At 52.8% G+C, this 12,948-nt stretch overlaps 1 protein-coding gene across 3 annotated transcripts in view; it reads right to left on the bottom strand.

Moving 5' to 3' along the window:
* The window catches only part of DOC2B (double C2 domain beta), a 51,810-nt gene that overhangs the window by 19,374 nt on the left and 19,488 nt on the right, over positions 1–12,948 (bottom strand). For 2 of the 3 annotated variants that reach the window (XM_055726078.1, XM_027806332.2), the window contains exons 4-5: positions 5,529–5,608; positions 3,974–3,997 (exon numbers count right to left, since the gene is read on the bottom strand). In XM_055726078.1, coding sequence (XP_055582053.1) covers positions 3,974–3,997; positions 5,529–5,608 — 104 coding nt within the window. The remainder of the gene's footprint in view (positions 1–3,973; positions 3,998–5,528; positions 5,609–12,948) is intronic. The other variant, XM_005439724.3, reaches the window with a different exon arrangement.

The following is a 12,948-nucleotide window of genomic DNA, read 5'->3' as shown; positions in this document are numbered from 1 at the left end:
TCATGTAAATCCTTGGATTATTTCCAGTCTGGCTGCAGGATCCCTGCAGGAGTTGTTTCTAGACTGTCTGAAGGCAACCCTCTGCCCGGATCAGAGGAGGGTTTCTCTCCCATCCAACCCCAGCTCCAACCCGGGCATGGAAACCAGGCTGGGTGATGCTAAAGACTTGTCACACCCTTTGTGCGATGAGCAGAGTATTTGGTGCCTGGGATTAACGAGTGTGTGCAGCTGCCAGGGATCCACCTGGCAGGAAAGCGTTTGTATGGGCTGCTGGTGGAAAGGCTGCGTGCAAAGAAAATGTAATCATCAAGGCCTGGGTTTGGGCAAATCAAAGATGGAAACGCTGAGGAAATTGCTTTCATACATTATACGTATGAAATAATGCATCCAGCTTAACCCACAGCACTAAGGACACCCCTGTTCCACCCCTCCCTGATCTGCACAACTCAGTCAAGGGCCTGAGCTGCTCCTGACCTTGGTGAGGGCTCTGCTTTGGAGACAAGCATGCTGCCCTGGGCAAGGGAGACCAAATGGTGCCCAGCAAAGAGGATTTTGCTTCTAAGGCAGAGCCAAAAGGATAAAAATATCAGCAAATAGAGGCTAAATGGCTCTGCTTTAACTGCAGTGCCTCTCCGGTGATGTCCCTGGCCCAGCAGAAGAGGAAGGCAGCAGATACGGAGGCCAGGAGGAAGATGGTGGTCTGGGCTGTGGCTCCACAGGCAGACACAGCAGCAAGGGGCTGGGCTGGTCCCCAGGAGCCGGCCAGGTGCACTAACTGCTCACAGCTGAGCAAAGCAAAGGCCCTCCCCAGCCTCCTGCAGCAGAGGTGCCCCACTGGCCCAACGCTGCGTGAGAGAAGCAAGCAAGCAAATTCCCATGAAAATGGATGGATAAAGACAGGCAGCTCTGTAATTTACCCATCAATTCAGTTCAATTAAATTACCTTCCGAGAAGGCTATTAAAGGCTTTTTTAATAGATGTGCTATGGAAGACGGAGTGACAGGAGCCTGGAAAATGGCTCCTAATGTCACATCTACCTCCCTCCCATGTCACTAGGCATGAGTTTGGCACAATGAGAGCAGCTCTGACTGCTCTGCCCTACAAAGCTGCTCCTGTGGAAGCTCACCCCTGCCAGGGACCCTCAGGGTGACCAGCACCATTGCTTCCCCTGCATGGAGGGACCTTCAGCCTAAAGCTTCTCCAAGAGAGCCAAGAGGCAGAGGAGGGCACAGGGCTCATACACGGGGGCAGAGTCATGGGGTTGCAGTCCTGGCTCCAACCAGTCCTTCTACCAGGACCAATTTACGGTGCTGTGCATTGTGGCATGGGCGATAGAGCCAAGAACAAGTTTCATCTTTTCCCTTCCTCTACCCAAGCTCAAAATCCCTGCTGTAATCCTATGGAGACTGACAGCCCCGCTGGATCCCAGCTACTGCCAGCTGCTCTCCGTGCCAGTGACATTTAGCTAATCAATAGGATTTAATTACAAGTTGGGCTAATCGGGCTGCCAATTAACACCATGCTAGAGGCATACAGAAATCACAGGAGACAGATTGGTTCCATTATTTGCCCCATGATGAGCTTCCTGCCTGGTGAGCAGGCTCCCCACTGCCCCAAAACCTGCCTGGGTATCTTTTCCTGGGCCAAGGTATCCTGTTCCAAAATGGGGCAAACTCCACGCTTCCACCCTGACAGCCCAGAGGAGACAGACACACAGCTTTGAGATGGGAATTTCTCTGCAGTGATAAATATTTATGGGTAAATCCCTAAGTAATGCTCAGTGCAGACCTCCAGCACATGGCTTCGGTTAGAAGTGGGGAGCATCCAAATGCTCAGCAGAGTGGAAACTCCAAAGTTTTCTAGCTGTGGCTGCAGCCAGTGGCGCAGGGAGAGCAGCCCAGGTATGCTCACATGAGCAGCATCTGCCCTGCATGGCCTCTCTGTGGCCAGGGAGCTGCCTGCACAGCCACCTGAGGCTTGCCCAGGGCATCTTTCTCCTGAAAGCAGGAGACCAACAGTGCTACAGGACAGCACAGCCCCACACCCCTGTAGATTCCCCTATAGCAGGTTATTACCTCACTCCAGGCAGCAGGTTGGGCTTTGCAGGACTGAGCAGAAAATGAGACCCTCAACCAAGCCATGGCACGGCACGCCAGGGCGCAGACCCTGGTGCCTGCATGTTAATCATATCACTTTCTATCACATTTTGTAGGAGAGGGTGATGCCCGGCACAGCCCGGGGCAGCCCGGCTGCTTCCCACATGACAGCACAGATCAACATAACCCCAGGAGAGCGTGCGGCACTCATGCATGGCAGCAGGCAGCAAGGGGAGAGCCCTCCTGCCAGCCCGCCACACGGCTGCTCCCGCAGTCCAGAAACGGGCTCCCACACCACCTTGATTTATTCTCCCATCGATCTGAGCTGAGCCGCAACGTGCCTGAATTCAGCCGCGTCTGAAGCGTGAAAGGCAGGGTATGGGCAGGGCTGCTGCCAAGACCGAAAGCCATTAGCGTGAGGCGGCTGCTGGCAGCCTGCCTGCTCCTGCCTGCACAGGGTCCTGAGCCTTCTGCCGACCAGGGAGAGGCAGCAGGAACACTGTGCATGCCCTGACAGCCCTGCTCCAGCTGGGGAGAGATGGGGTTTCTTGGTCCTTACCTCCCCCCAGTGCCATGATACCCCAGGACAGCACCTGCTTCAGCCCCACAGTGCAGCACCAGCAAGCCCCGATGCTGCTGCAGTTGCCTGGGGCTCAGGCCAGCGTGGCAGGGGTGACAACCTGGTGCCAGCTCAGGCAGTGTGGGGAGAGGCACAGCAGCTGCCCCACCTGCTGAGACCACACTCCAACAGCACCCGCTGAAGGCAACACCAAAGCAGAGGACGGTCCTACCAGGTTAAGAGTGGAGGCAGATGGTCCCTGAGCATGCCATGGTCTTCCCTTGCCCTGCAGAGACAGGACCTGCCTTGCAAACCCCATGTGGACTAACAGCAGCCCTGCACTTCAGCCATTCATCTCCAGGAGGAACCAGGACCCTCACCTCCCTGGCTAGCACCTGCAGAGCTGCCTTCCAAAATCAACTTCCAGCTACCCACTTGTTGGCACAAAGTGCCTGATAGCAGGTCACTTCTATAAGTTATGACAGAAACTGAAGCGCCAAGCACCTCACTCCTGGTGTAACCACACAGCCTGGGGACAGCCCCATGGCTACCAGCTTCCACACCCATACTTCGAGCAGTAAAGCAAGCCTCCTTTCATACCCTATTCCAGCTCCACCCAAACTTGGAATACAGGCTGACCTGAGGTTCTGGAAACACCCAGTATTTTGCAGATCCCGCTGTGAACGTACACCAAGAAATACCTCAGATGTCCCCAGGCACCAGGGCAAGCCCCCGGCATGGAGTGGCTACCCAACCTCCTGCACAATACCGCAGCTGATGGCTGCACAGCAGAAAATTGGTGGTAGAGCACAACAGGTTAAATCCCACCACCGGTGTCTCCAGGGGCCTGCGAATCCCCTTCCCGCTCCCCAGGAGCAAATAACAGGACTTAGGAGGGACACTGGCAGATACAAAAGTGCTGCAGATTAAAATAAAGAGAGAAGCAAAAAGATCTAAAGGGAAAGAGTTATTTGGGGGAGTTATCGAAGAGGGAAAGAAAACCACTGCTCACGTAGCTGAAATAGTCCAGGTTTTAACAACTGCTGGCAGCAGCTGAGGCTCCAGGAGATGCTGGAGTCAGGACACACGTCCTAAGAGCACTTTCCTTGGGGGCCTGCGACATCACACCCAAGACACTGGCCAGGCTGGCCCCAGCCCAGGTCCAGCAGCAATACACGTCCCAGCACTGGGCTGTGGCTCATGCACATGGCCCTGGTGCTCCCTGGCCACCACATCACCTCCTCTACAGCACTACTTCTAACGTCTACGCAGCCAGCGCTGGCTCCCACTGATGGCAGCCAGAGGCCCTGGCCCTTACCTTTTTGTAGTCAAGTTTTGGCAGCTTTCCCCAGGCGAGAGATGAAATAAGAGCGAGCAGATGGCAATGTAAATAAAAGAGAAAAACGGGAGAATGAGAGCAGAATGGAAATGAACAGGACTCAAATGCTTGAATATCAGAGCGGTGAGGGGGGGTCTGCCCACCCCTCAAGCAGGAGCGATGTTGGTGCTGCGTGATGCCCCCAGCCCTGTGGGTCGGGGTCAGCAACTGCTATTCCCATACAGCTGGGCGGGCACGGCAAGGACTAGAGCTCTCCTTCATCAGCCCTGCCTTTGCTCTCGTTAATGTTAGATCTATCACTTGCCGCTTGCAGGTCTCCTTCCTCCCTGACTTCCACCCACTGCAAACCCAATTAGAAATCTCCTCCTTGGCTCCGCTCCCGAGTACACCAAGGGAAGCCTGACCCAGAGGCTGCTGGCAAATTCACAGGCAACAGGCAGGGGGGTGGCGTGGAGGGAAGCAAAACCTGCTGGCTGCCACATCCCTGCCCCAGCAGCCCTGCCCAGGGAGCTGTGGGTGCTGTGCTCACCCCTTGGCCAGGAGCAGCTCCAGCTCCGCCAGGGTAGATGCCTCCATGCTCATCCCCAAAGCCAGGCTTTCATGCTCGAGGTCTTATTCCAGCTCGGGAGAACCCTGGGGCAGGCATGTGCATTCTCAGCACCCAGCACAGCAGGCTTTGGGGTGGGGGCTGAAAATAAGCCAGTTGCAGCTGGAGGGGAGAGGAGCATCCTATGAAGGCAAATATCATGGGCTGATCCTCTGGGAGTTCAGCTCACAGCCTGTTTTCCTGCAGTTTCTCCTGTCTTCTGTAAAAACCCTCCACCCCTTTCCAAGATCAACAGGGACTTAGGTCTTCTTCCACCAACCCACCTCTGTTGGGGCCCAGCTGTGCTGACCTGGAGCCCTCATGCCACATAAAGCAGAGGAACCAAGAAGTGCCCAAAAGCACCTTCCACAGGCCTAGAGGCAGAATCAGGATCTCAGCTATGTTTCTGCTCCAAAATGTGCAAAAAACCCCTAATTGCATCAATCATGCAGACGGCAAAGGCGCTGAGGCAGAGCACTTTGTGGCAATGATTAGCAGCATTTAAAAGAGCCATTTATAAACTGACAGCCGGTCACAGCATCAAGTAAATAACAACATAGGGTTGGATGCTTCTCTAAAAAGCATCAGTAGCTGCAACCATCTCACCACAGGGATGAGCCATCTCTGTCCCACTGGAAACACCCTGGAAGGCAGCGATGGAGGGGAAGGAGAGGGCAGAAGCACTGGGTGTCAGGATGGAAGTGACATTGGTAAAGGGATGGCTGCAGCTGGGGACACTAGAGCCCCCAGTGCAACCCAGGGACAGGGGGACACCCACGTGTCTCCATTCACTCCCCTCATTGCTGCCCATTTGTTTGGCACAGCCACGGCACCCAGGTGGCCTCGTAGTTTTGTCAGGGCTCTGGTGGCCCCGTAATGCAGGACAAAGGTGGCCATCTCCAGGCACGTTTGGTCTTTGCTGCTCACACACCCAGCACAGAGACATACCTTGGCTTTATTGATCGTGCAGTGGAGAGCGTTGTTTTCTTGATCATACAGCAAGCTGAAATCCAGTGTCCCCAGCGTGGCTGTAAAGGAGAAAAGATGTTATTAACCTGCAGGGCCCAACAAACACTGGCTCTTCTCCCTCTAAGCACAAAAGCAGTGGATGAAGATGCTAGAGAAACGACTGCAGACATTATAACACATAAATACCATCCTGTGAGCCCTGTTATGAAACATGGCTTTGTGCTGGGAGGCTGGTGGCCATCTCCACATTTGGCCGGTGGGGCTGGTACAGCTGTGGGAGAGGAGCAAGAGGCATGAACGTTGTGACTCACCCAGGCACTGCAGCCAGCACAGAGGCTATGCCTCTGCAGGCTTTCACATGGTCGCCCCCATGTATCAGCAGCCCCACTGCAGCCAGCAGCTTCCCGGACCCCAGGAGTTGAAGGCTCTTCTCCAGGAAGATCAGGGCACAGCTGGGACACAGCCAAAGCCCACTCAGCACATCTTCCCCCTGCGGCACCACTTGCATTCCCAGAATGCGTATTTGTATACTGACACCTTCAAACAAATGAGCCACCAATGGGATCCCTTCCCAGCTCCAATTTGGCTGCAAACTGTAAATTAAACCCAGTGAGAATGGAAATACTTTTATGGTTAAAATGAAAAACACCAACAGCTTTTAATCAGAGCAGCATTCCCTTACGGCATCTGCAACCCAGGAATGGCAGCAACGGGACATCTCCTGGGATTGGACCACAGGGAAGTGGCAAGAGACCAGAACAAAGCAAAAGAGTCTCAGCACCAAAAGAACATTTGATTTGAGAAATTCTTTCCCTTTGGATGATCTGAGCAAGTCACGCTAATCCAAAACAGAGGAAAAGCCTTAAAAAGACATTATTTCCAGAAACATGGTTTAACCTTCTTCAAGGCTCCTGGAGCCAATTTGCACACCAAAGCCTGGATGCAGAGCAGCATCTCCCCTGGTACAGCTTTGCTGGCCACCAGCCTTGCACTTCCAGGGCAGCTCTGGACCTGGCAACCCACACCTTTCCATGCCCACCTTCCCAAAAGGGAAGCACTGCCCTGCCACCATGCAGCATCCCACCACTGTTTCCAAGGTAACTGCACCTTCCCGCCATGCATGCAGGTTCAGAGCAGGGGAAAAAAATTCCAAAGTAAAAACCAGAAGGATTTTGCTTAGTATTAAAGCAGCGTTTGTTGCCTGCGAGGTAAGTTAGACAAACTCTCTAGCAGGAAAGAAGGTGCTTTTTTTCCAGTGTCAATAGCCTCTGCAGCAAGGCACCCTGGGAGGTGGCAGATAGTCAGGGAACTGAAATCTTCCTGCTGCAATTTCACAGCGATCTCCCAGCCCAAACACAAGCGAACTACAGGTATGCCTGCTAGCAAGTAAAAAACATTGCTCCAGAGCAAGTATCTTGCCTTCAAAGTACAGCAAATATTCAGAGAGATTTCTGCCAGAATAATGTATCCCTCCTTGTTCTGGAGTAATTTCATGGCGCATTACCTATCGGTTTAGGTAAGTCATAAACCAGTGGGGTTTACCTGCCAGGGCTCAGGGAAGATGGAAGTGATACAGGGTGAGACCAAACCCGCAACACCTTGTGCATCATCTCTGGGTTTGGCCCAAACAGGCATTTCCAGAGCAACTACCAGCCAGGCTCACAGTACATCACACAAGGGGGAGGAAAGCACAGTGTGCTGGTGGCTGCCTGCCCCCTGCCTGCACTCATCAGTGGGGAGCTCACGGGGTGTGTGTAGCAGGAGGCTCCACAGCACGTGGGCAAAAGCCAAGTCAGCAAAACTCGACAAATCTGCATTTTCACTTGAGAGCGGAAGATGAAGCCTCCGGTTTCAGAGCCTCATCATTTCCACCTGCCCTTTAATCAACCGCTTCCTGCCAGCCCCACCGCTCGGCCCTCCCAAGTTCAAGCTGTTATTTTATTTTTATCACAGAAGGGGGCCCGCGGCTTAGCTCACTGGATTTGGCAATTTATGAAACAAATTAAAAGCCTGGCGTGAAAACAGACTTCAGCCAGGAAATACTGACAAAGCCTCCTGTCCTCTCAGCACCGCAACCTGCCCCAGGGGTGAGGGCAGCAGGGAGTCCCGCTCCAGCAAGATGGGCAAAAACTAAGAACACTGTAACTCAGCAGCAGATGCTTGTTTTGCAGATGGGGACTGAAGTCCTGCTCCCCAGTGCTGGTGGTCCATGAGCAAACCTTGAGCAGTTCATCTCAGAGCTGCCAGCAGATGGGAGGGCATGAATGGGGGTGCATGGCTCCCCCCAGCCATGTGGGCCTCCATCTCCAGCTCTCCTCCAGCCCTGGAGGGGTTTTCCTTTATACAGGGATATTGTTCATTGATGGTGAGCCTTGTTTCTCAAGGAAGGGTCAGCCTTCGGCAGAGGAATGTAAAAACATCAGCAGAACATGTTATGCTAATTGCTTAAAAATGCAGCCGTATGGAGATGACAAAAAGGATCAGGCTAACTTGGGCTTTGGCAGCTAAGGTGCTGTTACAGAGCCTAGGGCGAGCACTGCTGCCAGAGCCAGGACCCAGCAGGGCGGTGGATGCTGAGGACCTATCTCCCACAGGAGCAGAGCGCCTGCGATGCAGTGGCAGCCCCACAGTCTCTGTTACCTCCTGGGGATGTGCTGCTGGGAGCCAGATCCAGCACAGCAGTGAGGACAGAGACAAGGCTGGCGCCCAAGCTGCCTGCATCCCCGGCCAGCCGCTCCCAGAGATGGCAGCAGGAGACCTCCAGCTGAATCCAGGGGTGGGAGCCACCCCTGCAGCTCACACCAGCTCCATGCAAACCCCCACAGGACTGCAGCCCAGCTGGAGAGCCGGCCCTGCGCTCCCAGAGCAGGGAGCACACTGAGCAAGCAGCCAGGCAAGCCAACACCGAAACACCAGCATGGGTCTCACCATTCTCACCAATCCTGCAAACCACTGGCAGCATATCCAGCCTTGGCTGTGGGAGACCTGCCATCTCCAGCTGGCAGGATTGGGCCCAAAGCCTCCAGGCTGCAGCAGTCAGCTCCAAACAGAGCCCTCTGCAAAGCAGCCGAATCGCCCTTCTTTGATTGCTTTCCCCGCTCCCACCCATCCTCACAGCTGAGATGCAACTCGATTGTGCTCTTAATTAGGGGAGCAAGTGCCTAAAAAAGAAAAGGGCAGCAATTAGACTCGAAGCGCTGTTACTAGATGTATTTAACTCGACTGGGCTATTCTGAACACTGCCCTCTAATCACACAGGCTGCAAATAAAAAAATATAAATAAATGTCTTTGTCAGGCATTACAAAGGCAGCTTTGCGCTCCTCAGACAGCAGGCAGGATGTATCATTATTATTACAATTATTCTGCTCCAATGATAAAATAACCATTAGGAGAGCTGAACTCATTAGCAGGTTCTGACCCTCTTTCCCCTCTGTGAATTGGGAGAGATTAATGGGAAGGTGCCAGCCAGGTCTGGCATTTAACACTGGCTCTAAAAAGGAAATACATCTGACTTGCACAGGAATGTGGCTCTTCTCCCACTGACCTTTGAGCATCCTGATTAATTCAGTGGGCCACAAAGTTATTAGAGGCCAGCGTAACTGGCAGATGTACCTCCAGGCTTAGCCACGGGACATGGAGAGTGTGCCTGGAGCCTGCAGGCAGCGCGGCATCCTGGCACAGCGCCGCTACCGCCCTTCTTGGTGGAGTCGGCAGAAATTTGTTTATTGCTGACATTTCCCATCAGCGCCCAGGGTGATGGGGAAGCTGAAGTAGCTTCTATTTATACCTGTGGGATGAAAGGCAAAACGCAGTGATAAATCTTTGCTCTGCTCCCTTGCCCAGCCCCTGCCCTTGCAGGCTACGTCCCCCATGCCTGGCCCATGCAGGTGGCAGATCCACCCCCTCGGTATCCTGGGACACCCCAAGGAGAAGAGTTTCTCAGCCCAAGAGATGTTCAAGACAAGGAAGAGGCACCAAAGCTTGCAGAACAGACCCACAAACTTCAGCAAAGCCTGCAGAGGAAGGAAGTGATGACTGAGTGGGCTCCTTAACTTCCAAAGCCAGGGAAGCTTTTTGCCGTGCAACTGCTATTAGAAAGCCCAGCAAGGCTCTATGCTAGGAGAAACTGAGGTGTACACAAAAAACCCCACTACAGAACTAATTAAAAAGAAGTCCAAAAGCCTTAAGTCCCTCTGCTTATCAGCACCGCTGCTCCCAAGATAATCTGCTCAAGGATTTTGTGCCAGGAGATCCGAGTAGAGCAGTAAAAAGACTGCTGGGGATTGTCTGGATTAGCTCTCCCTTACAGAAAGCACAGGTTCAGTAACCTTCAGACTGGGTATTTTTTAATGCACTATAAAAGACAGGTCCCTATTCTTCCATTGCTTTAATTTTCCTCTGCAATGGAGATAATTTTAAAGGTCCTGAAAGGCAGCAAGTAATTCTGTGCACTTACAGCCCCATGTGAAATGTTAGTAAATGACTCCTCAGGAGGCACAGAAATTGTTTCTTGCCATTTCCAAGCAGGGCTGCTGAAGATCACTTTGGTGGGAGGCTGCGTGCACCCCTGCCTCCCTGGCTGCAGCAGTACCTCATCCCAGTCCAGCAGCACACAACAGATAGGGCAGTGCTGGCAGCAAGCACCAGGGCAGCTCAAGGACTGATGCCCTGGGCACATGGGAGTGAACTCCTGAAAACTCCCAGAGTTACCCATGGAAAACAGCACTGTCAGTCCCAAGAGCTCCCACAGCCGAGGCCAAGCTCACCTAGCACCTGTAGCGCTCCCTGTCCATGCACAGACCTGCTAGGGCTGCTGCTTGCAACTCATGTGCCTCCGCAGGGAGAGGGCGTGCAGCTCATCAGGGATGAATCCCACAAGGTGCTAAGTCAAGGTGCTGCAGACCCTGGCAGCTGCAAGCCCCCAGGTCTGGTAGTAGCACTGACCTCTGGCATGAATCTACAGCTACTGTATCTACAGGCTTTACTGTGGGTTTCAGCATCACCTGGGGAAGTGGTGAAGGCAGGTGGAAACCAGACACTTCTGAAAGTCAGTAATACTATGAGCTACTCCATGAAAAAGTTTCCTGTGGAAAGTTCTGGGACATGTCCCAGGGGCAGTACACCATGCTGGGACACAGGTATTTCCATCAGCACCTGGACCATGTGGTGCCAGCTGGCAGCATCGCAGGACTCTGATCTGCTGCTGCAAACAGGGTAGGATGTTCCCAGTCCTACACACAAACCCAGCAGGGACCAGATGCAGCACACAGGCAGGAGACCTTCCTTCCTTGAGAGCTCCACAGATGTGGTTGAATTCAACAAGACCAAGAGTGAGGAAGAAGCACAACTTCTCTGTCTTGTAATTGCTCACTGCCTTTTTTTTCCACTTAAAATCTATGGCAATTAATATTACTTCATTTCAGAGACACAGCGCCAGCCCCTGGCAACCTCCAGAGCAGGAAGCTACTTCTTCATGAGGCTGGTTGATGGATGCTCATCAGCTCTTCTGTCTTCTTCAGGAGGAGTGTTCAGAGGAACACTTATCTGCTCAGAACAGTTCAGAGATGCAATTATGTTTTACAGCACTAAATGGTCCCTGATGTCAGCAGCAATTAGACTTTCAGCAATTTCAATTTAGAGATGGCCTTCAAATCTCTCCCTCTCTCTTCCTTTAATGAAATACAGTATTGCAATTAACAACCCCCCAAAACTGCCTTCAGTGTTAAATACAAAGATGAAAGATCTGGGAACCCCTTGGGCTTGAGTGCATTGAAGGAAGGGGTGTCAGTGAACGGATGAGGGTGGCAGGGCCCCTTCGGGGCAGGGAGCCTCCCTCCTTCAGCTGGGCGTTGTCTCCCCTCCTGCACTCCAGGACCAGGGGAAGGTGAATAGCTGGGCAGGCTGCTGGACAGGGAGGGAGGGAGCCAGGCAGAAGGAGGGCTCCTCATTAACCAGCAGCTGCACAGCTCCTTCATTAGCAGAGATGCTGGAGGCCACAGCCCATATGTTCCTTCTATTACTGTTGGAGGAGAAATGCCTGGACAGACCCTTCTCACCCTCACGTGTGGCCTCACTGGGGGCTCTGCATTTACCTCCAGTGCTTCAGGGTGTCCCTGGCCACAGCCACCCTCGGAATGAGCATCTCCAGGGGCTAAAGGCTCCTCGGCTCCTTGGAGTACCAGGAGCCCCCGATGAACAGCCTCAGCCTGGACCACTGATGGGGTTGGCCAGCAGGAAAGGGTAAGAGCTCACCGCACACCAGCACCTTCCTGATACCCAAGTATCCTGTAGGAAACCATACAGGAGCTAATCCAAAGTCACCTTGGTTTACACCTTGTGTCTCCCCTGGGAGAGCTACAAGCTCCTAAACCTCAGGTCTGACACTGGCGTATGAACCTCAGGTTGTGGTACAGTTGGCAAAATCGTGCTCCAGGCTCTGCTGTAATCAGTGGTGGTTTGTTTAGTTTCCTGAGTTAAAAAATACTTCTTTTGGCCTTATCTGGATTGAAAAGACGATTCAAAGGTTATAAATAGCAGTGGCAGCATATGCTAAGGAGCTGCATTTCAGAAGTAAATATCCTCCTCATTTCAATGCACATTTCTCTTCATCGTCTCTTCTGCCTCCTTCTGTCTGGCCAAAAGCATTGCCAGGTGACTTGCAAACCCTGCACCCCTTAAGACCTTCATTCTTCTTTATGTCTTTAAGCAGCCAGTAATTAATATCTGCATGATGGCTTTGCCTGCCTAATTAGCTTCTTTGCTCAAAATAAGAATCTTCCTAAATAACTTCTGTGGCGTTGCTTGCAGCAGGCGTCACAAGCAGCCATGCACCAGGACGGGCCTCTCAGCTGTAGTTTGGAGAATTCATTTTTAGGCTGCTGCAGCTTGGAAGCTCACAAGCCTGCTCCTCCCATGAATAAAGCTGTGCACACTATAAAACTGGCTGGGTTTTCACATACATAAACAGCCCTGGAGCACTGGCAGGAACAGTATAGGGCAGCTCTTCCAGAAATGCCAGCTCCCACTGCAAACCCCTGCTCTTGGGCTGCCTCCCCAGCCAAAAACCCAGAGCCAAACACATACAGAGGAGGGAGGAAATTCCAGCACTAGCCACAGCCTTGCTCCAAAGCCAAACAACAGCTCAGGGGAACGGAACATTTCTTCAAGGGCTAGAAACTTGCTTGCACATTACAGAAGAAGCTGTACGGCTGCTCTCTCCAGTGCTGTACCCTGGTGAGAGAAGCCACAGCAGTGCTCCCTCAGAGGGACCACGTTTCTACCTCTGTACTGCTTGTGCAGAGATTTCAGAGACCTTTAAAATTCTGTCAGGTATAAATTCACACTGGTGCTGTGGAGGGGAAAGTAAATCAAGGCAGTGATTTGCATGAAATCAGGGGA

Source organism: Falco cherrug, chromosome 1, assembly GCF_023634085.1.
Source record: "Falco cherrug isolate bFalChe1 chromosome 1, bFalChe1.pri, whole genome shotgun sequence".
Classification (NCBI taxonomy): domain Eukaryota; kingdom Metazoa; phylum Chordata; class Aves; order Falconiformes; family Falconidae; genus Falco; species Falco cherrug.
Note: the sequence above shows the minus strand (reverse complement) of the source record. Positions and strands in the feature narration are given on the sequence as shown.